Source organism: Gobio gobio (assembly GCF_949357685.1).
Source record: "Gobio gobio genome assembly, chromosome: 6".
NCBI classification, from domain to species: domain Eukaryota; kingdom Metazoa; phylum Chordata; class Actinopteri; order Cypriniformes; family Gobionidae; genus Gobio; species Gobio gobio.
Genome location: NC_137102.1, coordinates 60,357,604 through 60,382,231, shown reverse-complemented (window position 1 = coordinate 60,382,231; position 24,628 = coordinate 60,357,604). Strand labels below are relative to the sequence as shown.

The window sequence follows — 24,628 nt, the reverse complement described above, 5'->3', positions numbered from 1 at the left end:
CATCCATCATAAAAGTTCGCCATCCATCATAAAAGTGCATCTATCCATCATAAAAGTGCATCTATCCATTATAAAAGTGCATCTATCCATCATAAAAGTGCATCTATCCATCATAAAAGTGCATCCATCCATCATAAAAGTGCATCTATCCATCATAAAAGTGCGTCCATCCATCATAAAAGTGCATCTATCCATCATAAAGCGTCCATCCATCATAAAAGTGCATCCATCCATCATAAAAGTGCATCTATCCATCATAAAAGTTCGCCATCCATCATAAAAGTGCATCTATCCATCATAAAAGTGCATCTATCCATCATAAATATAAAAGTGCATCTATCCATCATAAAAGTGCGTCCATCCATCATAAAAGTTCGCCATCCATCATAAAAGTGCATCTATCCATCATAAAAGTGCATCTATCCATCATAAAAGTGCATCTATCCATCATAAAAGTGCGTCCATCCATCATAAAAGTGCATCTATCCATCATAAAAGTGCATCTATCCATCATAAAAGTGCATCTATCCATCATAAAGCGTCCATCCATCATAAAAGTGCATCTATCCATCATAAAAGTGCGTCCATCCATCATAAAAGTGCATCTATCCATCATAAAGCGTCCATCCATCATAAAAGTGCATCTATCCATCATAAAAGTGCATCTATCCATCATAAAAGTGCGTCCATCCATCATAAAAGTGCATCTATCCATCATAAAAGTGCGTCCATCCATCATAAAAGTGCATCTATCCATCATAAAAGTGCATCTATCCATCATAAAAGTGCGTCCATCCATCATAAAAGTGCATCTATCCATCATAAAAGTGCGTCCATCCATCATAAAAGTGCATCTATCCATCATAAAAGTGCGTCCATCCATCATAAAAGTGCATCTATCCATCCATCATAAAAGTGCATCTATCCATCATAAACGTGCGTCCATCCATCATAAAAGTGTGTCCATCCATCATAAAAGTGCATCTATCCATCATAAAAGTGTGTCCATCCATCATAAACGTGCGTCCATCCATCATAAAAGTGTGTCCATCCATCATAAAAGTGCATCTATCCATCATAAAAGTGCGTCCATCCATCATAAAAGTGCATCTATCCATCATAAAAGTGCGTCCATCCATCATAAAAGTGCATCTATCCATCATAAAAGTGCGTCCATCCATCATAAAAGTGCATCTATCCATCATAAAAGTGCATCTATCCATCATAAAAGTGCGTCCATCCATCATAAAAGTGCATCCATCCATCATAAAAGTGCATCTATCCATCATAAAAGTGCGTCCATCCATCATAAAAGTTCGCCATCCATCATAAAAGTGCATCTATCCATCATAAAAGTGCATCTATCCATTATAAAAGTGCATCTATCCATCATAAAAGTGCATCTATCCATCATAAAAGTGCATCCATCCATCATAAAAGTGCATCTATCCATCATAAAAGTGCGTCCATCCATCATAAAAGTGCATCTATCCATCATAAAGCGTCCATCCATCATAAAAGTGCATCCATCCATCATAAAAGTGCATCCATCCATCATAAAAGTGCATCTATCCATCATAAAAGTGCGTCCATCCATCATAAAAGTTCGCCATCCATCATAAAAGTGCATCTATCCATCATAAAAGTGCATCTATCCATCATAAAAGTGCATCTATCCATCATAAAAGTGCGTCCATCCATCATAAAAGTGCGTCCATCCATCATAAAAGTTCGCCATCCATCATAAAAGTGCATCTATCCATCATAAAAGTGCATCTATCCATCATAAAAGTGCATCTATCCATCATAAAAGTGCGTCCATCCATCATAAAAGTGCATCTATCCATCATAAAAGTGCATCTATCCATCATAAAAGTGCATCTATCCATCATAAAGCGTCCATCCATCATAAAAGTGCATCTATCCATCATAAAGCGTCCATCCATCATAAAAGTGCATCTATCCATCATAAAGCGTCCATCCATCATAAAAGTGCATCTATCCATCATAAAAGTGCGTCCATCCATCATAAAAGTGCATCTATCCATCATAAAGCGTCCATCCATCATAAAAGTGCATCTATCCATCATAAAGCGTCCATCCATCATAAAAGTGCATCTATCCATCATAAAAGTGCGTCCATCCATCATAAAAGTTCGCCATCCATCATAAAAGTGCATCTATCCATCATAAAAGTGCATCTATCCATTATAAAAGTGCATCCATCGATCATATAACTGCTCGTCACGGCTCCAGGGGTTAGTAAAGGCATTCTGAAGCGAAGTGATGCGTTTGTGTAAGAAAAATGTCCATATTTAAAAATGTATTCGCCGGAAGCTAGATCATTTACTTTAAAGTTTTTAAATATGGATATTTTTCTTACACAAACGCATCGATTCACTTCAGTCAAAAAATGAATTGGGTGGAAAAATAAAGCCACACTGTGAATAATAATGGAAGTCCATCATAAACATATATGTAATGAACCTATATATATATATATTTGCTCATCAGTATCTGCCCTGTCCCACAGCTGATGCTGGAGGCCTTCCGGGTGACGGAGCTCCGTCTTCTGCTCTCCAGGATGGGCAGGAGTAAGAGTGGCCTGAAGAAGGAGCTGATGACGAGAGTCCGGGATCTCCTGCTCAACGACTGCAGTGCGGAGCTGCTGTCTGCGGTCCGGGAGCTTCACACACTCCGCCAGGGCTCCAGAGACGCCCGCAGGAGCTCCAAGCCCAGCCCAGTCCAGATCATCTCCATGCCAGAGTAGGGTCGTACGATTAATCGAAAAATAACCGAAACCGACATTCAGAACCTCTAACCAACGTATTTTTCCCATGTGGGTTATTTGGGTTTTCACGTGACTCCGCCCCGTCAGTCACATCAAGTGCAGTCTGCAGACACACACAGAGATGCAGGAGCAGTTATCTGTGTTTATAGATGCCCAGACTCTCTATAGTAGCTGCATGTTTTACACAGTTTATACAGGTCAGTTAATTGCTGTTCTTATAGCCTACGCGCTGACACACACACAGACGGCGCGCGCAAGCCCGAAGCCGCTTTCACTTTCGTGCTCATAAAGTTTGTCAAGTATGCGTTTAAGGCTTGCCAGTTTCAACATTTAAAGCGATTGTGCACTATTCAAAAACAACAATACGGAAAACTTCTCCGTTCAGTGCTCAGCTTCTTTCTGTGACACAGAGCCGTGTCGCGTCTCTGATAACGCGCGCGCCCTGAAGGCAGATCTTTCACCTGCGTCCTCACACAGCTGTCATTTGTATGTGGTTTAAGCCCTGCCAGTTTGAACATTAAAGCGAGTTTCGACCATCAGATGAGTGTTATGTTGAACTAATGCCTGATATATTGTGACAAACGAACACTCAGACAGAAGCTCGCACATCACGTGAAGATCGCACGCAGAAACGCAGTGTAAACGCTGTCCTGTGACTAAAGTAAAGTCACTAAAGTAGCTCAGAAACTCAACCGTTATAGGCATACATTTTAATACCTTTGCAGTACAAACCACAGCTTCATAATGAACAGAGACGGTATGAGTAATTCACACACACTCACTCTCTCCAGTGTTTCCCCTACAATGTTTTCACAGCTGCGCAGCGCCACCGCTGGATTTTCAGCGCCACTGCAAAATCTTCACATGATCAGTAATATCACGACATTCACTTACACACTGTAAAGGAGAGAGAAAGATTGACGATGGCCAGAGAACTAAACAAAAATGTAGTCTGCTTACACTTTCACAATGTCACAGGGCTGTGATATTAATCTTATTTTATTTCCGCTTCCAAGGATTAAAAAAAGAAGATATGAGGTAAAACTATTATAAACTATGCTCAACTTCCGTCCCTTCAGCGCGCGCTGTCATTTCTCCCCAAACATGCATTTAACGTCAGATTCAACACAATCACTGATTGTTGTCAAATGCTCTCTCCACTTTGGCTATGGCAGAACGTGTTTGATTAAATGAAAAGCACAATAATCCGCGCAATAGACGCTGTTTCCAAGTTCAAGGCGGGTGTGTGTGTGTGTGTTTGTGTTTGTGTGTGTGTGTGTGTGTGTGTGTGTGTGTGTGTGTGTGTGTGCGCACGCTGCAAAACGGACCGACTTGCACATGCTTCGCGCGACTAAACCATCAAGTAGCCTACATAACAAAATAGCCTATATCTCAAAATGACAACCTCCGGTATGTAACAGCACCGCTGCTGGAAAAATTTCTAGGGCAAACACTGCTCTCATTGATGCATTCAGATAAATGTAATGTAGGCCTACTGTGTTAATGTATCTGTATCTGATGTACAACAAACAGAAATCTGCTCCATAGACAATAACTGCTGAAAGTGAACCATTTCCTTCAAGTATTTTAAAATCACAAAGAAATGCACTTTTTCATTAGAAAAAAAAAATCCTTTAACCTTTAATAGTAGAAAATATTTACAGTAAAAACCTTATTAGTGAACTTACTCAACAATATGAGGGCAAAAAAAAAGCAAAATAATGGTTCATTAATCGTAATCGAGGTCAAATGTTCAATTAATCGAGGTTTTTATTTTTGGTCAAATCGTTACAGCCCTACGCCGGAGTGTGTCTCTCCCGGGTCTGTGTGTGCGGAGCCACAGATGATCAAACTGCCCTTCTATCAGACGCTGGAGATCATCCTGCCTCCCTCACCTCTGGGTATGACTGAAGATCACGAATCACTCTTCACATCACCAAAGCATACATGCATGAGTGTTGTCTCATGTTTTCAGTGCCCACGTTTGGAGGATTCATGCAAAAGTCAGATTTCTTGATTCATCTCAGTGTGAATCAACAGACTCAGATCCAGAAGAGCCGGTGAGTTTCTGTCTCTGTGCTGTTGTTTGTAATGACGGATGTCCATATCGTGTGAAACAAGACAAAAATACTGAGGGAGAAAGTCTTTTTTTTGTGCAGTGTTTAGGGTTTTAAAATGTAAATGCATTTTTCACATTTCAGTAACCTTCACTTTTGAGCACCTGTGTTTGTTTTCCTACAAGAGTGACACATGCAATGCCGAATTCAAATGAACCAAAAGGGCATTTTAAACATGTTTAATGGTTCTGAAAAGAAAAACTCAAGTGAGTCGATTCGGTGAGGAAGTGAGTTGAATGACCAATTTAGTCCATGATTCAGACTAATGACTTTGTGATTGATTCACATTGATTTGGATGACTCTCGTGTTTGATTCACATTGATTAGGATGACTCTCGTGTTTGATTCACATTGATTCGGATGACTCTTGTGTTTGATTCACATGGATTAGGATGACTCTCGTGTTTGATTCACATGGATTAGGATGACTCTCGTGTTTGATTCACTTTGATAAGGATGACTCTCATGTTTCATTTACATTCATTCCTATAACATTCGTGTTTGATTCACATTGATTCAGATGACTCTCGTGTTTGATTCACATTAATTCAGATGACTCATATTTCATTTACATTCATTCCTATAACATTCGTGTTTGATTCACATTGATTCAGATGACTCTCGTGTTTGATTCACATTAATTCAGATGACTCATATTTCATTTACATTCATTCCTATAACACTCGTGTTTGATTCACATTGATTAGGATGACTCTGATTGATTCACATTGATTTCGGATATTCACATTGATTTCGGATGACTCTCATGTTTGATTCACATGGATTAGGATGACTCGTGTTTGATTCACTTTGATAAGTATGACTCTCATGTTTCATTTACATTCATTCCTATAACACTCGTGTTTGATTCACATTGATTAGGATGACTCTGATTGATTCACATTGATTTCGGATATTCACATTGATTTCGGATGACTCTCACGTTTGATTCACATTGATTTGGATGACTCTCGTTTGATTCACATTAATTCGGATGGCTCTCATGTTTGATTCACATTGATTCGGATGACTCTCGTGTTTGATTCACATTGATTAGGATGACTCTCGTGTTTGATTCACATTGATTAGGATGACTCATGTTTGATTCACATTGATTCGGATGATTCTCGTGTTTGATTCACTTTGATTAGGATGACTCTATGATTGATTTAGATGACTCTCGTGTTTGATTCACATTGATTAGGATGACTCTCGTGTTTGATTCACATTGATTAGGATGACTCATGTTTGATTCACATTGATTCGGATGATTCTCGTATTTGATTCACTTTGATTAGGATGACTCTGATTGATTCGCATTGATTTCGGATATTCACATTGATTTCGGATGACTCTCATGTTTGATTCACATTGATTAGGATGACTCTCGTGTTTGATTCACATTGATTTCGGATATTCACATTGATTTCGGATTACTCTGTGATTGATTCACATTGATTTAGATGACTGTGTTTGATTCACATTGATTTGGATGACTCTCGTGTTTGATTCACATTGATTAGGATGACTCTCGTGTTTGATTCACATTGATTCGGATGACTCTTGTGTTTGATTCACATGGATTAGGATGACTCTCGTGTTTGATTCACATGGATTAGGATGACTCGTGTTTGATTCACTTTGATAAGGATGACTCTCATGTTTCATTTATATTCATTCCTATAACATTCGTGTTTGATTCACATTGATTCAGATGAATCTCGTGTTTGATTCACATTAATTCAGATGACTCATATTTCATTTACATTCATTCCTATAACACTCGTGTTTGATTCACATTGATTAGGATGACTCTGATTGATTCGCATTGATTTCGGATATTCACATTGATTTCGGATGACTCTCATGTTTGATTCACATTGATTTGGATGACTCTCGTTTGATTCACATTAATTCGGATGGCTCTCATGTTTGATTCACATTGATTCGGATGACTCTCGTGTTTGATTCACATTGATTAGGATGACTCTCGTGTTTGATTCACATTGATTAGGATGACTCATGTTTGATTCACATTGATTCGGATGATTCTCGTGTTTGATTCACTTTGATTAGGATGACTCTGTGATTGATTTAGATGACTCTCGTGTTTGATTCACATTGATTAGGATGACTCTCGTGTTTGATTCACATTGATTAGGATGACTCATGTTTGATTCACATTGATTCGGATGATTCTCGTGTTTGATTCACTTTGATTAGGATGACTCATGTTTCATTTACATTCATTCCTATAACACTCGTGTTTGATTCACATTGATTTCGGATATTCACATTGATTTCGGATTACTCTGTGATTGATTCACATTGATTCGGAGGACTCTCGTTTGATTCACATTAATTCGGATGACTCATGTTTGATTCACATTGATAAGGATGACTCGTGTTTGATTCACATTGATAAGGATGACTCGTGTTTGATTCACATTGATTTGGATGACTCTCGTTTGATTCACATTAATTCGGATGGCTCTCATGTTTGATTCACATTGATTCGGATGACACTCGTGTTTGACTCACATTGATTTCGGATGACTCTGTGATTGATTTAGATGACTCTCGTGTTTGATTCACATTGATTCGGATGACTCTCGTGTTTGATTCACTTTGATTAGGATGACTCATGTTTCATTTACATTCATTCCTATAACACTCGTGTTTGATTCACATTGATTAGGATGACTCGTGTTTGATTTACATTGATTAGGATGACTCTCGTGTTTGATTGACATTGATTTGGATGACTCGTGTTTGATTCACATAAACTGACTCCCGTGTTTGATTCACATAAACTGACTCCCGTGTTTGATTCGCATAAACTGACTATCGTGTTTGATTCACATTAACTGACTCTCGTGTTTGATTCACATGAACTGATTCTCGTGTTTGATTCACACTTATTCGGATGACTCTCGTGTTTGATTCACATTGATTTGGATGACTCTCGTGTTTGATTCACATTAACTGACTCTCGTGTTTGATTCACATTAACTGACTCTTGTGTTAGATTCAGATTGATTCACTCAGTCTGACCGTGTTTCTTTGCCTCATATTGTGTTTGATCACAGTGTCCTCGGTATAATTGTTTTATTTTAACTTGTGTTCTTGAGATATTTAAAGTTTTTTCCTTCCGTCCATCAGGACGTCTCAGTCTGGCTCGACGTCTCTCCAGGTGGTGCTCAGGTGAAGTGAAGACAGGTCAAATAAATCCCATGTATGGCTGCTCAACCGCGTTGATTCATTCTGTGTTGAACGTGTGTTTCAGGATTTGCTACAGTGAGAGCGTCGGTGTTGAAGAAGATCAGTATCCGCCGAACATCGGTGTCTCAGTGAATCACGCTAACTGTCCTGTACAGGTGACGAATGGCAGATCAAGTGTCAGATGCTTGACATTAGACGTGAAGTTAACATCAGACATCATGTGTTGTTCACAGTGTTCCTATTCATCCAATAAAATGGGGGTGGAGCCATCTCGCCCGTGCCGTCCGATCGACATCACACCCGAGTTGTATATTACATTCACAAACCGATTCTCAGTGCTGTGGGGAAACTTCGGCAAGGTGCGTCTGTCTTATGGTGCGTTCACACCGGACGCCAATGAAGCGTTTCACGAGAGTGATTTACATGTTAAGTCAATGCAAAGACGCGAATAGACATTTTGCGGCGCGATTTGCGCAAATGAGGCGGCACGAATTGAGCGTTTGACGCGTGATTCGCGCGAACTTTGGCGGATATTCGCACCGCGTTAACCAATCAGGAGCTTGCTCTAGTAGTGACAACAATGAGGAGAAAATCTCTATATTAATATCTGGTTCAGACAATATGATTATCGCGTGTTGGGGGTAACGTATTACAAGTAACTTGAGTTATGTTATAATATTACTTTTTCCAAGTAACTAGTAAAGTAACGCATTACTTTTCAAAGTTACAACAAAATATCTGAGTTACTTTTTCAAAAAAGTAACGCAAGTTACTTTTTCACATTTATTTGACTGACAGCTCTCCTGCCCCCATGTTGTGAAAAATAAGTGGAAAGGCGTTGTGTGTAAACATGATGGTTATTGTAGTTCTATATTTAGATAAAGATTCTGTACTCCTCAAAATGAATAAAATCAGTCAAATGCAAAATCAGAGTACTCAAACCTCAAATATATAAATGTTAAATAGAACAAATATTTTTATGCATTTAATCTACCTTTATTGACCAATGTCGTGCTGCTGACCTTTGATGATTCAGTTAAGCCATGAGCAAAAATTACTAGATTTTTTGTTTTTATTGGTAAAACGTTTTTCTCCTGCGTCCTATTCTTCCATTATCCAGAATGGCAGCACATTTATACCTCAGCCTGAGGCCTATTATTTCAATTTTGGTATGAAGAGGTCTTTACATTAGCACAAAAAATGACTATTTTTGCTATTAAAAAACAAAACTAAAAAGCAAGCCCAGCCCAGGTGAGAAAAAATAACGCAAAAGTAACGCAAAAGTAACGTAACGCATTACTTTTCTTAAAAAGTAACTAAGTAACTCAATTAGTTACTTTTTAAGGGAGTAACGCAATATTGTAATGCATTACTTTTCAAAGTAACTTTCCCCAACACTGGTTGGGGGTAACGCATTACAAGTAACTTGAGTTACGTAATAATATTACTTTTTCCAAGTAACTAGTAAAGTAACGCATTACTTTTCAAAATTACAACAAAATATCTGAGTTACTTTTTCACATTAGTTTGACTGACAGCTCTCCTGTCCTCATGTTGAGAAGAATAAGTGCAGAGGTGTGTGTGTGTGTGTGTGTGTGTGTGTGTGTGTGTGTGTGTGTGTGTGTGTGTGTGTGTGTGTGTGTGTGTGTGTGTGTGTGTGTGTGTGTGTGTGTGTGTGTGTGTGTGTGTGTGTGTGTGTGTGTGTGTGTGTGTGTGTGTGTGTGTGTGTGTGTGTGTGTGTGTGTGTGGACTGGTAATCATCACGTTATGGGGACAAAATGTCCCCACAAAGATAGCAATATCCGAAATCCTCATCCTTGTGGGGACATTTTTAATCCCCATGAGGAAAACATCTTATAAATCAGACTAAGTGATGTTTTTTGAAAATGTAAAATTGCAGAATGTCTCCTGTGAGGGCTAGGTTTAGGGGCAGGGGCAGTGTAAGGGGATATAATATACGGTATGTACGGTATAAAAACCATTACGCCTATGGAAAGTCCCCATAAAAGATGAAAACACTACGTGTGTGTGTGTGTGTGTGTGTGTGTGTGTGTGTGTGTGTTTGAACATGATGGTTATTGTAGTTCTAGACTTAATGTGAGCATTTATTTCTCTCACTTGCACAATAAAGATTCTGTTCTCCTCAAAATGAATAAAATCAGTCAAATGTAAAATCAGAGAACTATGCAAACCTCTAATAATTAAATGTTAAATAAAACAACTAGTTTTATGCATAATCTACCTTTATATTTAATTTACCAATGTCTTGCTGCTGACCTTTGATGAGGAAAATTACTAGATGTTTGGGTTTTATTGGTAAAACTTTTTTCTCCTTTATCCTCTTCCTCCATTATCCAGAGCTGCGCCCTCTACTGTTCATGAGGGAATCTGCATTTTTACCTCAGCCTGGGGATTATTATTTACATTTTGGTATGAAGAGGTCTTTACCGTTGCACAAAAATATAACTTTTTTGTTATAAAAAAACCCAGGCCAGGTGAGAAAAAGTAACGCATTACTTTTCTTTAAAAGTAACTAAGTAACTCAATTAGTTACTTTTTAAGGGAGTAACGCATTATTGTAATGCATTACTTTTCAAAATAACTTTCAATAACTATTTATAACTATGTAACTATTTATTCCGGTGTGAATGCACCATTACAGAAATAATCCACATTATAATATTCATGAGGGGGCGGGTCTATCCATTTGACTGATGGGGAGTGTTTGGGAAACCTGCTACTGTATCTGTGCGTTTCCCTGAGATGAGGAGCTGTGTGTGTGTGTGTGTGTGTGTGTGTGTGTGTAGAGCTACACTGTGGCGGTGTATCTGGTGAGGGTGGTGTCGTGTCAGGAGCTGCTGGATCAGCTCCGCCGGACCGCGGTGGAGCCGCTGGAGATCTGCAGACGCCGAGGTGAGCCACTACTCCATCATAACTGAGTCTTCTCCTCCATCATAACTGAGTCTTCTCCTCCATCATAACTGAGTCTTCTCCTCCATCATAACTGAGTCTTCTCCTCCCACTTTCTCTTTAAACATGGACGGTAATCTACTGGTGAAGGGAAGGCCAGAGCATTTGATCCAGTCTGTGTCATGTGTGCAAAAAGACAGACGACGTGTGTGTGTGTGTGTGTGTGTGTGTGTGTGTGTGTGTGTGTGTGTGTGTGTGTGTGTGTGTGTGTGTGTGTGTGTGTGTGTGTGTGTGTGTGTGTGTGTGTGTGTGTGTGTGTGTGTGTGTGTGTGTCTGTGTGTGTGTCTGTGTGTGTGTCTGTGTGTGTGTCTGTGTGTGTGTCTGTGTGTGAGTCTGTGTGTGAGACTGTGTGTGTGTGTGTGTGTGTGTGTGTACATATCGCCACCTTGGAATTATAAGGTTCTATCTGCATTCTAACTGGTTTGGAGATATTGAGCTTTAAAGTTTTTGCATTCCATTTGACTGTGTAGAAATAACCTTTTTATTTTCTAAATAAAAAGTAAAAAAAAACGTAAAAACTTAAAAAACAACATCACATAATGTAAAGAAGTTGTCACAGAATAAGAATATGTGTAACTCAATTTTGACAAAAATGTCAGATAGAACCTTACAATTCCAAGGGGACTGTATGTGTGCGTGTGTGTGTGTGTGTGTGTGTGTGTGTGTGTGTGTGTGTGTGTGTGTGTGTGTGTGTGTGTGTGTGTGTGTGTGTGTGTGTGTGTGTGTGTGTGTGTGTGTGTGTGTGTGTGTGTGTGTGTGTGTGTGTGTGTGTGTGTGTGTGTGTGTGTGTGTACGTGTGAGAGAGAGTGCATGTACACTTCCCATAACTACATAATTAATTTCTCTTTTGATAGTTTCTGAGAAGTTGTGCTCTGATCCAGAAAGTGAGGTCGCTACTACAGGCCTGCAGGTGTCCCTGATGTGTCCAGTGAGTAGGAATCATGTCCAACGCTGGACATTACAGAAGGAATATGTTATTACTTATGAATATGATGTATGTTTGATGGCCAAAATTGTCCAAGAGCTTCACAGTCAGGTCAGGTTATTTCTGCAGCTCAGATTGTTCCCAGTGCTAACCGTGACTGTGTTTGTAAGCTAGCGAAGCTGCGTCTGTGTGTCCCCTGTCGGGCCCGCGGCTGCGCTCACCTGCAGTGTTTCGACGCCTCCTTCTATCTCCAAATGAACGAGAGGAAGCCGCGCTGGACCTGCCCCGTGTGCCACAGACACGCCCCCTGTGATGAGCTGCGCATCGACAGGTGATCATCGCCACTCCTCTGCTCTGGCAGTGTTGGGGAGTAGTTAACTACAAGTAGCTAAGCTACTAACTTAACTACATTTAACAGTAGCTTGTCAGTAGCTCAGTTGCTTTTAAAAAAATGTAGCTTTTCCAGTAGCTAACTACTTTTCCCAGCAAGTAGCGGTGTAGCGCGACCAAAAGCTACACTCCGTTTTGTGTTTTGACGAGCCTGCAATGCACTGAAGCAACTCAGTGTTTTCTTCTTATTTGATCACATACTAAAATCGTGCGTTATATCACCATCTATTGTTTCATTTATAGAGAGAGAGAGCAGGATAATCAATTTAAAAAGGCTATTATTCACCTGTATGTGCTTGAAGGCTTCGACGTAGACAGCGATTTGACTTCGACGCAGACAGCGATTTGACTTCGACGCAGACAGCGATTTGACTTCGACGCAGACAGCGCTTTGACAGCGATTTGACTTGGACGCAGACAGCGCTTTGACAGCGATTTGACTTCGACGCAGACAGCGATTTGACTTCGACGCAGACAACGCTTTGACTTCGACGCAGACAGCGCTTTGACTTCGACGCAGACAGCGCTTTGACTTCGACGCAGACAGCGCTTTGACTTCGCCGCAGACAGAGCTTTGACTTCGACGCAGACAGCGCTTTGACTTCGACGCAGACAACGCTTTGACTTCGACGCAGACAGCGCTTTGACTTCGACGCAGACAGCGCTTTGACTTCGACGCAGACAGCGCTTTGACTTCGACGCAGACAGCGCTTTGACTTCGACGCAGACAGAGCTTTGACTTCGACGCAGACAGCGCTTTGACTTCGACGCAGACAACGCTTTGACTTCGACGCAGACAGCGCTTTGACTTCGACGCAGACAGCGCTTTGACTTCGACGCAGACAGCGCTTTGACTTCGACGCAGACAGCGCTTTGACTTCGACGCAGACAACGCTTTGACTTCGACGCAGACAACGCTTTGACTTCGACGCAGACAGCGATTTGACTTCGACGCAGACAACGCTTTGACTTCGACGCAGACAACGCTTTGACTTCGTCGCAGACAGCAATTTGACTTCGACGCAGACAACGCTTTGACTTCGACGCAGACAGCGATTTGACTTCGACGCAGACAGAGCTTTGACTTCGACGCAGACAACGCTTTGACTTCGACGCAGACAGAGCTTTGACTTCGACGCAGACAGCGCTTTGACTTCGACGCAGACAACGCTTTGACTTTGACGCAGACAGCGCTTTGACTTCGTCGCAGACAGCGCTTTGACTTCGACGCAGACAGCGATTTGACTTCGACGCAGACAGAGCTTTGACTTCGACGCAGACAACGCTTTGACTTCGACGCAGACAGAGCTTTGACTTCGACGCAGACAGCGCTTTGACTTCGACGCAGACAACGCTTTGACTTTGACGCAGACAGCGATTTGACTTCGACGCAGACAGCGCTTTGACTTCGACGCAGACAGCGCTTTGACTTCGACGCAGACAGCGCTTTGACTTCGACGCAGACAACGCTTTGACTTCGACGCAGACAACGCTTTGACTTCGACGCAGACAGCGATTTGACTTCGACGCAGACAACGCTTTGACTTCGACGCAGACAACGCTTTGACTTCGACGCAGACAGCGCTTTGACTTCGTCGCAGACAGCGCTTTGACTTCGTCGCAGACAGCGCTTTGACTTCGACGCAGACAGCGATTTGACTTCGACGCAGACAACGCTTTGACTTCGACGCAGACAACGCTTTGACTTCGACGCAGACAACACTTTGACGCAGACAGCGATTTGACTTCGACGCAGACAACGCTTTGACGCAGACAGCGATTTGACTTCGACGCAGACAGCGATTTGACTTCGTTGCAGACAGCGATTTGACTTCGACGCAGACAACGCTTTGACGCAGACAGCGATTTGACTTCGACGCAGACAACGCTTTGACGCAGACAGCCATTTGACTTCGACGCAGACAGCGATTTGACTTCGTTGCAGACAGCGATTTGACTTCGACGCAGACAGCGATTTGACTTCGACGCAGACAGCGATTTGACTTCGTTGCAGACAGCGCTTTGACTTTGACGCAGACAGCGATTTGACTTCGACGCAGACAGCGATTTGACTTCGACGCAGACAGCGATTTGACTTCGTTGCAGACAGCGTTTTGACTTTGACGCAGACAGCGTTTTGACTTTGACGCAGACAGCGTTTTGACTTCGACGCAGACAGCGCTTTTTCTTTGTCGCACACAGCGATTTGACTTCGTCGCAGACAGCGATTTGGCACTTTGACTGTTAGTTTGAGATATATACTACATTTGAGTATTGTATATTTGGATAGTTAAAAAATAAAACTTTAAATTAATGATATTTGTATTGCATTGTGTTGCTTTAAACCCCAAACATTTAACTTAAAACATTCTTCATTAACGATTATTCAGTTATTTGTAAATATGCAATTTAATTGTAAAAAAAACAACATCAAAGTAGTTTCGATGTAGCTAGCTACATTTTGTTAGTAACTTGTAGTGTATCTAACTACTTTTAAAGAAGGGTAGCTTGACTGTAGTTTAACTACTTTCATGTATAAGTAGCTTGTAGCTTGTCAAACTACTGTTTTAGAGTAGCTTCCCCAACACTGGTTACTGGTTAGTTTGCATATTTGATCTGGTTACGTCCCAGTATTCGGCGTTCTGCTCTGTTCTGCAGTTTGCTGTGTGAAGTTCTTGAGAGCTGTGGTGAGGACGAGGAGGAGATTGAGTTTCTGTCTGACAGCAGCTGGAGAGCCGTGAGACACGAGAAAGACGACAAACACAAAGTTCTACACAGTAAGATCATCATTATTTTGGCTTGAGAGAGACAACATTCTGATCTACTACTTAAGCACCTTATCACTATTATTATTGTGAGACTGTGGCCCGGCTTCACAGACAGGTTTCTGACGTCTGTCTCTGTGTCTGTCTGTCATCTGTCTGTCTGTCATCTGGCTGTCGTGTGCCTGTCATCTGTCTGGCTGTCATCTGTCTGTCATCTTTCTGGCTGTCGTCTGACTGTCGTCTGTCTGGCTGTCATCTGTCTGTCGTCTGTCTGGCTGTCGTGTGTCTATCTGGCTGTCGTCTGTCTGTCTGTCTGTCTGGCTGTCGTCTGTCTGGCTGTCGTGTGTCTGTCATCTTTCTGTCTGGCTGTCTGTCTGTCGTGTGTCTGTCATCTGTGTCTGACGTCTGTCTCTGACGTCTGTCTCTGTGTCTGTCTGTCATCTGTCTGTCTGGCTGTCGTGTGTCTGTCATCTGTCTGGCTGTCGTATGTCTGTCTGTCGTCTGTCTGGCTGTCATCTGTCTGTCATCTTTCTGGCTGTCGTCTGGCTGTCGTCTGTCTGGCTGTCATCTGTCTGTCGTCTATCTGTCTGTCGTCTGTCTGGCTGTCGTGTGTCTGGCTGTCATCTGTCTGTCATCTTTCTGGCTGTCGTCTGTCTGGCTGTCATCTGTCTGTCGTCTATCTGTCTGTCGTCTGTCTGGCTGTCGTGTGTCTATCTGGCTGTCGTCTGTCTGTCTGGCTGTCGTCTGTCTGGCTGTCGTGTGTCTGTCATCTTTCTGTCTGGCTGTCAGTCTGTCGTGTGTCTGTCATCTGTGTCTGACGTCTGTCTCTGTGTCTGTCTGTCATCTGTCTGTCTGGCTGTCGTGTGTCTGTCATCTGTCTGGCTGTCGTATGTCTGTCTGTCTGTTGTCTGGCTGTCGTGTGTCTGTCATCTTTCTGTCTATCGTCTATCTGGCTGTCGTGTGTCTGTCATCTTTCTCTCTCTGTCATCTCTCTGTCGTCTGGCTGTCTGGCTGTTGTGTGTCTGTCATCTGTGTGTCTGTCTCGGTGTCTGTCTGTCATCTGTCTGGCTGTCATGTGTCTGTCTGGCTGTCGTATGTCTGTCTGTCGTCTATCTGGCTGTCGTCTGTCTGGCTGTCGTCTGTCTGGCTATCATCTGTCTGTCATCTTTCTGGCTGTCGTCTGGCTGTCGTGTGTCTGTCGACTGTGTCTGGCTGTCGTCTGTCTGTCTGGCTGTCGTCTGTGTCTGGCTGTCTGTCTGTCTTGTGTCTGTTGTCTGTCTCTGTGTCTGGCTGTCGTCTGGCTGTTGTGTGTCTGTCGTCTGTGTCTGTCTCTGTGTCTGGCTGTCGTCTGTCGTATGTCTGGCTGTCATCTGTCTGTCTGTCTGTCGTGTGTCTGTCGTATGTCTGTCTGTCGTCTATCTGGCTGTCGTCTGTCTGGCTGTCATCTGTCTGTCATCTTTCTGTCTGTCGTCTGGCTGTTGTGTGTCTGTCGACTGTGTCTGGCTGTCGTCTGTCTGTCTGTCTGTCGTCTGTCTGTCTGGCTGTCGTGTGTCTGTCGTGTGTCTGTCGTCTGTGCCTGGCTGTCGTCTGTCTGTCTGTCGTGTGTCTGTTGTCTGTGTCTGTCTCTGTGTCTGGCTGTCGTCTGGCTGTCGTCTGTCTGTCTGGCTGTCGTGTGTCTGTCGTCTGTGTCTGTCTCTGTCTCTGTGTCTGGCTGTCGTCTGTGTGTCTGTCGTATGTCTGTCGTATGTCTGTCGTATGTCTGGCTGTCGTCTGTCTGTCGTGTGTCTGTCATCTGTGTGTCTGTCTCTGTGTCTGTCTGTCATCTGTCTGGCTGTCATATGTCTGTCTGGCTGTCATCTGTCTGTCATCTTTCTGTCTGGCTGTCGTCTGTCTGTCTGTCGTCTGGCTGTCGTCTGTCTGGCTGTTGTGTGTCTATCTGTCTGTCGTCTGTCTGGCTGTCGTCTGTCTGTCATCTTTCTGTCTGTCTGGCTGTCGTCTGTCTGGCTGTCGTGTGTCTGTCATCTTTCTGTCTGGCTGTCGTGTGTCTGTCATCTCTGTGTCTGTTGTCTGTCTGTCTAGCTGTTGTCTGTCTGTCTCTGTGTCTGGCTGTCGTCTGTGTGTCTGTCTCTGTGTTTGTTTGTCTGTCTGTCTCTGTCGTATCTATCTGTCGTCTGTCTGTCTGTCGACTGTCTGTCTCTGTCGTCTCTCTGTCGTTCTATCTGTCGTCTGTCTGTCTCCCTGTCGTCTCTCTGGCTGTCGTGTGTCTGTCGTCTGTGTGTCTGTCTCTGTTTGTTTGTTTGTTTGTTTGTCTGTCTGTCTGTCTGTCGTCTGTCTGTCTCTGTCGTATCTATCTGTCGTCTGTCTGTCGACTGCCTGTCTCTGTCGTCTCTCTGTCGTTCTATCTGTCGTCTGTCTGTCTCTCTGTCGTCTCTCTGGCTGTCGTCTGTCTGGCTGCTGTCGTCTGTCTGTCTGTCATCTCTTTGGCTGTCGTCTGTCTGTCATCTGTCTGTCTCTGTCATCTCTATCTGTCGTCTGTCTGTCGTCTGTCTATCTGTCGTCTGTCTGGCTGTCGTCTGGCTGCTGTCGTCTGTCTGTCTGTCTGTCATCTCTTTGGCTGTCGTCTGTCTGTCATCTGTCTGTCTCTGTCATCTCTATCTGTCGTCTGTCTGTCTGTCTGTCGTTCTATCTGTTTGTCTGGCTGTCGTCTGTCTGTCTCTGTCATCTCTATCTGTCATCTCTCTGTCGTCTCTCTGTCTGTCTGTTGTTCTATCTGTCGTCTGTCTGTCTCTCTGTCGTCTGTCTATCTGTCGTCTGTCTGTCGTCTGTCTATCTGTCGTCTGTCTGGCTGTCGTCTGGCTGCTGTCGTCTGTCTGTCTGTCATCTCTTTGGCTGTCGTCTGTCTGTCATCTGTCTGTCTCTGTCATCTCTATCTGTCGTCTGTCGTTCTATCTGTTTGTCTGGCTGTCGTCTGTCTGTCTGTGTCATCTCTATCTGTCATCTCTCTGTCGTCTCTCTGTCTGTCTGTTGTTCTATCTGTCGTCTGTCTGTCTATCTGTCGTCTGTCTGTCGTCTGTCTATCTGTCGTCTGTCAGCTGTCTGTCTCTATCTGTCGTCTGTCTGTCTCTCTGTCGTCTGTCTATCTGTCGTCTGTCTGTCATCTGTCTGTCTGTCGTCTCTGTCTGTCTATCTGTCGTCTGTCTATCTGTCGTCTGTCTGTCTGTTGTCTCTATCTGTCGTCTGTCTATCTGTCGTCTGTCTGTCTGTCTGTCGTCTGTCTGTCTGTCTCTCGTCTGTCTGTCTGTCATCTTTCTGTCTGTCTGTCGTCTGTCTGTCTGTCGTCTGTCTGTCTGTCTGTCATCTGTTGTCTGTCTGTCTGTCTGTCTGTCTGTCATCTGTCTGTCTGATGTGTGCTGTCTCCTGTAACAGAAGGGAGCTGTCTGTCTGTCATCTGTCTGTCTGTCTGTCTGTCTGTCGGTCTGATGTGTGCTGTATCCTGTAACAGGAGGGAGCTGTCTGTCTGATGTGTGCTGTCTCCTGTAACAGGAGGGAGCTGTCTGTCTGATGTGTGCTGTCTCCTGTAACAGGAGGGAGCTGTCTGTCTGATGTGTGCTGTCTCCTGTAACAGGAGGGAGCTGTCTGTCTGATGTGTGCTGTCTCCTGTAACAGGAGGGAGCTGTCTGTCTGATGTGTGCTGTCTCCTGTAACAGGAGGGAGCTGTCTGTCTGATGTGTGCTGTCTCCTGTAACAGGAGGGAGCTGTCTGTCTGATGTGTGCTGTCTCCTGTAACAGGAGGGAGCTGTCTGTCTGATGTGTGCTGTCTCCTGTAACAGGAGGGAGCTGTCTGTCTGATGTGTGCTGTCTCCTGTAACAGAAGGGAACTGTCTGTCTGATGTGTGCTGTCTCCTGTAACAGGAGGGAGCTGTCTGTCTGATGTGTGCTGTCTCCTGTAACAGAAGGGAGCTGTCTGTCTGATGTGTGCTGTCTCCTGTAACAGAAAGGAGCTGTCTGTCTGATGTGTGCTGTCTCCTGTAACAGGAGGGAGCTGTCTGTCTGATGTGTGCTGTCTCCTGTAACAGGAGGGAGCTGTCTGTCTGATGTGTGCTGTCTCCTGTAACAGGAGGGAGCTGTCTGTCTGTCTGATGTGTGCTGTCTCCTGTAACAGGAGGGAGCTGTCTGTCTGATGTGTGCTGTCTCCTGTAACAGAAGGGAGCTGTCTGTCTGATGTGTGCTGTCTCCTGTAACAGAAAGGAGCTGTCTGTCTGATGTGTGCTGTCTCCTGTAACAGGAGGGAGCTGTCTGTCTGATGTGTGCTGTCTCCTGTAACAGGAGGGAGCTGTCTGTCTGATGTGTGCTGTCTCCTGTAACAGAAAGGAGCTGTCTGTCTGATGTGTGCTGTCTCCTGTAACAGAAGGGAGCTGTCTGTCTGATGTGCTGTCTCCTGTAACAGGAGGGAGCTGTCTGTCTGATGTGTGCTGTCTCCTGTAACAGGAGGGAGCTGTCTGTCTGATGTGTGCTGTCTCCTGTAACAGGAGGGAGCTGTCTGTCTGATGTGTGCTGTCTCCTGTAACAGGAGGGAGCTGTCTGTCTGATGTGTGCTGTCTCCTGTAACAGAAAGGAGCTGTCTGTCTGATGTGTGCTGTCTCCTGTAACAGAAGGGAGCTGTCTGTCTGATGTGCTGTCTCCTGTAACAGGAGGGAGCTGTCTGTCTGATGTGTGCTGTCTCCTGTAACAGGAGGGAGCTGTCTGTCTGTCTGATGTGTGCTGTCTCCTGTAACAGGAGGGAGCTGTCTGTCTGATGTGCTGTCTCCTGTAACAGGAGGGAGCTGTCTGTCTGATGTGTGCTGTCTCCTGTAACAGGAGGGAGCTGTCTGTCTGATGTGTGCTGTCTCCTGTAACAGAAGGGAGCTGTCTGTCTGATGTGCTGTCTCCTGTAACAGGAGGGAGCTGTCTGTCTGATGTGTGCTGTCTCCTGTAACAGGAGGGAGCTGTCTGTCTGATGTGTGCTGTATCCTGTAACAGGAGGGAGCTGTCTGTCTGATGTGCTGTCTCCTGTAACAGGAGGGAGCTGTCTGTCTGATGTGTGCTGTCTCCTGTAACAGGAGGGAGCTGTCTGTCTGATGTGTGCTGTCTCCTGTAACAGAAGGGAGCTGTCTGTCTGATGTGTGCTGTCTCCTGTAACAGAAGGGAGCTGTCTGTCTGATGTGTGCTGTCTCCTGTAACAGGAGGGAGCTGTCTGTCTGATGTGTGCTGTCTCCTGTAACAGGAGGGAGCTGTCTGTCTGATGTGTGCTGTCTCCTGTAACAGGAGGGAGCTGTCTGTCTGATGTGTGCTGTCTCCTGTAACAGAAGGGAGCTGTCTGTCTGATGTGTGCTGTCTCCTGTAACAGGAGGGAGCTGTCTGTCTGATGTGTGCTGTCTCCTGTAACAGGAGGGAGCTGTCTGTCTGATGTGTGCTGTCTCCTGTAACAGAAGGGAGCTGTCTGTCTGATGTGTGCTGTCTCCTGTAACAGGAGGGAGCTGTCTGTCTGATGTGTGCTGTCTCCTGTAACAGAAGGGAGCTGTCTGTCTGATGTGTGCTGTCTCCTGTAACAGGAGGGAGCTGTCTGTCTGATGTGTGCTGTCTCCTGTAACAGGAGGGAGCTGTCTGTCTGATGTGTGCTGTCTCCTGTAACAGAAAGGAGCTGTCTGTCTGATGTGTGCTGTCTCCTGTAACAGGAGGGAGCTGTCTGTCTGATGTGTGCTGTCTCCTGTAACAGAAGGGAGCTGTCTGTCTGTCTGATGTGTGCTGTCTCCTGTAACAGGAGGGAGCTGTCTGTCTGATGTGTGCTGTCTCCTGTAACAGGAGGGAGCTGTCTGTCTGATGTGCTGTCTCCTGTAACAGGAGGGAGCTGTCTGTCTGATGTGTGCTGTCTCCTGTAACAGGAGGGAGCTGTCTGTCTGATGTGTGCTGTCTCCTGTAACAGGAGGGAGCTGTCTGTCTGATGTGTGCTGTCTCCTGTAAAAGAAGGGAGCTGTCTGTCTGATGTGTGCTGTCTCCTGTAACAGGAGGGAGCTGTCTGTCTGATGTGTGCTGTCTCCTGTAACAGGAGGGAGCTGTCTGTCTGTCTGTCTGTCTGATGTGTGCTGTCTCCTGTAACAGGAGGGAGCTGTCTGTCTGTCTGTCTGTCTGATGTGTGCTGTCTCCTGTAACAGAAGGGAGCTGTCTGTCTGTCTGTCTGTCTGATGTGTGCTGTCTCCTGTAACAGAAGGGAGCTGTCTGTCTGATGTGTGCTGTCTCCTGTAACAGGAGGGAGCTGTCTGTCTGTCTGATGTGTGCTGTCTCCTGTAACAGAAGGGAGCTGTCTGTCTGTCTGTCTGTCTGATGTGTGCTGTCTCCTGTAACAGAAGGGAGCTGTCTGTCTGATGTGTGCTGTCTCCTGTAACAGAAGGGAGCTGTCTGTCTGATGTGCTGTCTCCTGTAACAGGAGGGAGCTGTCTGTCTGATGTGCTGTCTCCTGTAACAGGAGGGAGCTGTCTGTCTGATGTGTGCTGTCTCCTGTAACAGGAGGGAGCTGTCTGTCTGATGTGTGCTGTCTCCTGTAACAGGAGGGAGCTGTCTGTCTGATGTGTGCTGTCTCCTGTAAAAGAAGGGAGCTGTCTGTCTGATGTGTGCTGTCTCCTGTAACAGGAGGGAGCTGTCTGTCTGATGTGTGCTGTCTCCTGTAACAGGAGGGAGCTGTCTGTCTGTCTGTCTGTCTGATGTGTGCTGTCTCCTGTAACAGGAGGGAGCTGTCTGTCTGTCTGTCTGTCTGATGTGTGCTGTCTCCTGTAACAGAAGGGAGCTGTCTGTCTGTCTGTCTGTCTGATGTGTGCTGTCTCCTGTAACAGAAGGGAGCTGTCTGTCTGATGTGTGCTGTCTCCTGTAACAGGAGGGAGCTGTCTGTCTGTCTGATGTGTGCTGTCTCCTGTAACAGAAGGGAGCTGTCTGTCTGTCTGTCTGTCTGATGTGTGCTGTCTCCTGTAACAGAAGGGAGCTGTCTGTCTGATGTGTGCTGTCTCCTGTAACAGGAGGGAGCTGTCTGTCTGATGTGCTGTCTCCTGTAACAGGAGGGAGCTGTCTGTCTGATGTGTGCTGTCTCCTGTAACAGGAGGGAGCTGTCTGTCTGATGTGTGCTGTCTCCTGTAACAGGAGGGAGCTGTCTGTCTGATGTGTGCTGTCTCCTGTAAAAGAAGGGAGCTGTCTGTCTGATGTGTGCTGTCTCCTGTAACAGGAGGGAGCTGTCTGTCTGATGTGTGCTGTCTCCTGTAACAGGAGGGAGCTGTCTGTCTGTCTGTCTGTCTGATGTGTGCTGTCTCCTGTAACAGGAGGGAGCTGTCTGTCTGTCTGTCTGTCTGATGTGTGCTGTCTCCTGTAACAGAAGGGAGCTGTCTGTCTGTCTGTCTGTCTGATGTGTGCTGTCTCCTGTAACAGAAGGGAGCTGTCTGTCTGATGTGTGCTGTCTCCTGTAACAGGAGGGAGCTGTCTGTCTGTCTGATGTGTGCTGTCTCCTGTAACAGAAGGGAGCTGTCTGTCTGTCTGTCTGTCTGATGTGTGCTGTCTCCTGTAACAGAAGGGAGCTGTCTGTCTGATGTGTGCTGTCTCCTGTAACAGGAGGGAGCTGTCTGTCTGATGTGCTGTCTCCTGTAACAGGAGGGAGCTGTCTGTCTGATGTGTGCTGTCTCCTGTAACAGGAGGGAGCTGTCTGTCTGATGTGTGCTGTCTCCTGTAACAGGAGGGAGCTGTCTGTCTGATGTGTGCTGTCTCCTGTAAAAGAAGGGAGCTGTCTGTCTGATGTGTGCTGTCTCCTGTAACAGGAGGGAGCTGTCTGTCTGATGTGTGCTGTCTCCTGTAACAGGAGGGAGCTGTCTGTCTGTCTGTCTGTCTGATGTGTGCTGTCTCCTGTAACAGGAGGGAGCTGTCTGTCTGTCTGTCTGTCTGATGTGTGCTGTCTCCTGTAACAGAAGGGAGCTGTCTGTCTGTCTGTCTGTCTGATGTGTGCTGTCTCCTGTAACAGAAGGGAGCTGTCTGTCTGATGTGTGCTGTCTCCTGTAACAGGAGGGAGCTGTCTGTCTGTCTGATGTGTGCTGTCTCCTGTAACAGAAGGGAGCTGTCTGTCTGTCTGTCTGTCTGATGTGTGCTGTCTCCTGTAACAGAAGGGAGCTGTCTGTCTGATGTGTGCTGTCTCCTGTAACAGGAGGGAGCTGTCTGTCTGATGTGTGCTGTCTCCTGTAACAGGAGGGAGCTGTAAGCCGCTGGAGAGTGTGGTTGTGGATCTGACTCAGTTTTCCTCTGATGATGATGATGATGATGATGATGATGATGATGATGATGATGATGATGATGATGAAGATGATGAAGATCTCCAGAAAGAAGAAACCGTTTCTACACATTTACAAGACGAACGTGTGCATTTTAGAAAGTCTGGCAAAGTTAAAACTTCTGGACCCAAAAGTCGAAAACCCCAGGTCCAAAACTATTAACTGAGCGACAGTTACTTATTGTATGAAGGTTTTGTTTTAATAATTGATAATATTTATGAATTACTTTGCCAAATGTTTTTATCATATACGGCTGAATGACTGAACCTGTGGTTTGATTGTGTTCTGTGTTTCTCTGGTGTAAATCTGCCAATAAAGTTTAATTATGAGATTTGACAGATCTGACTCTGAATTCTGATTCATTTATAGAAACATAAATATAATACAAATGTAAACATTTAATTCTCTCATTTATTCGTTTAGTAATTTAAATTCAATGAGCTTCATTGTAATGACTAACTACATACTGATATTTTGCAGAGCAAAGTTAAATATAATAACAGTAATGCAAATGGAGGAAATGAGTAGAGTTAACAAATAAAAATAAAACAATATGAAAGTAGAAATATAATTTAAAAAGTATAAGGCGTTTTAAAAATACTTTGAAAAATTGGGATTAATCACATCCAAAATAAGTGTTTACATCATTTGTGTATAATTATGAAATATATATATATATATATAAATAGACACTCATTCATGTATATATTTAAGAAATATTTGCATGTATGTATTTATATAATTCATAAAAAGATTTTATATATAAATATAACAAATGTGTCTTAAATATATACATGTATGTCTGTGTTTATATGTACATAATAATAACTATTAAACCCATGTATTATGTAAACACTTATTTTTGATGCGATTAACCATGCGACAGCACAACAAAAATAATATTTTCAGGGCTTAATAAAAATGTCTTGTTTTAAACAAATTCTGTTTTTTGTTTTTTTTTGTTAATTTTGTTTCATTATTAAAAATATATATACTTTATTTATACAAAATAATTAACAAATATGTATTTAATCGTTTGACACCCCTAATAAAATAATAATATATTTTGATTCATATTTTGATCAAATGTTTTTTTTTAATTACCAAATAAT

At 43.9% G+C, this 24,628-nt stretch overlaps 1 protein-coding gene across 1 annotated transcript; it reads left to right on the top strand.

Moving 5' to 3' along the window:
- Window positions 1-2,536: 2,536 nt before the first annotated feature.
- Window positions 2,537-23,678, top strand: pias4b (protein inhibitor of activated STAT, 4b; the record flags this gene model as incomplete). Its single annotated transcript, XM_079820517.1, has 11 exons — window positions 2,537-2,766; window positions 4,586-4,692; window positions 4,767-4,851; window positions 8,071-8,112; window positions 8,195-8,285; window positions 8,364-8,489; window positions 10,938-11,043; window positions 11,955-12,032; window positions 12,200-12,356; window positions 15,074-15,192; window positions 23,548-23,678. The coding sequence occupies 11 exons, from the start codon at window positions 2,537-2,539 to the stop codon at window positions 23,676-23,678; spliced, it is 1,272 nt and encodes a 423-aa protein (XP_079676643.1).
- Between the last annotated feature and the right edge of the window lie 950 nt (window positions 23,679-24,628).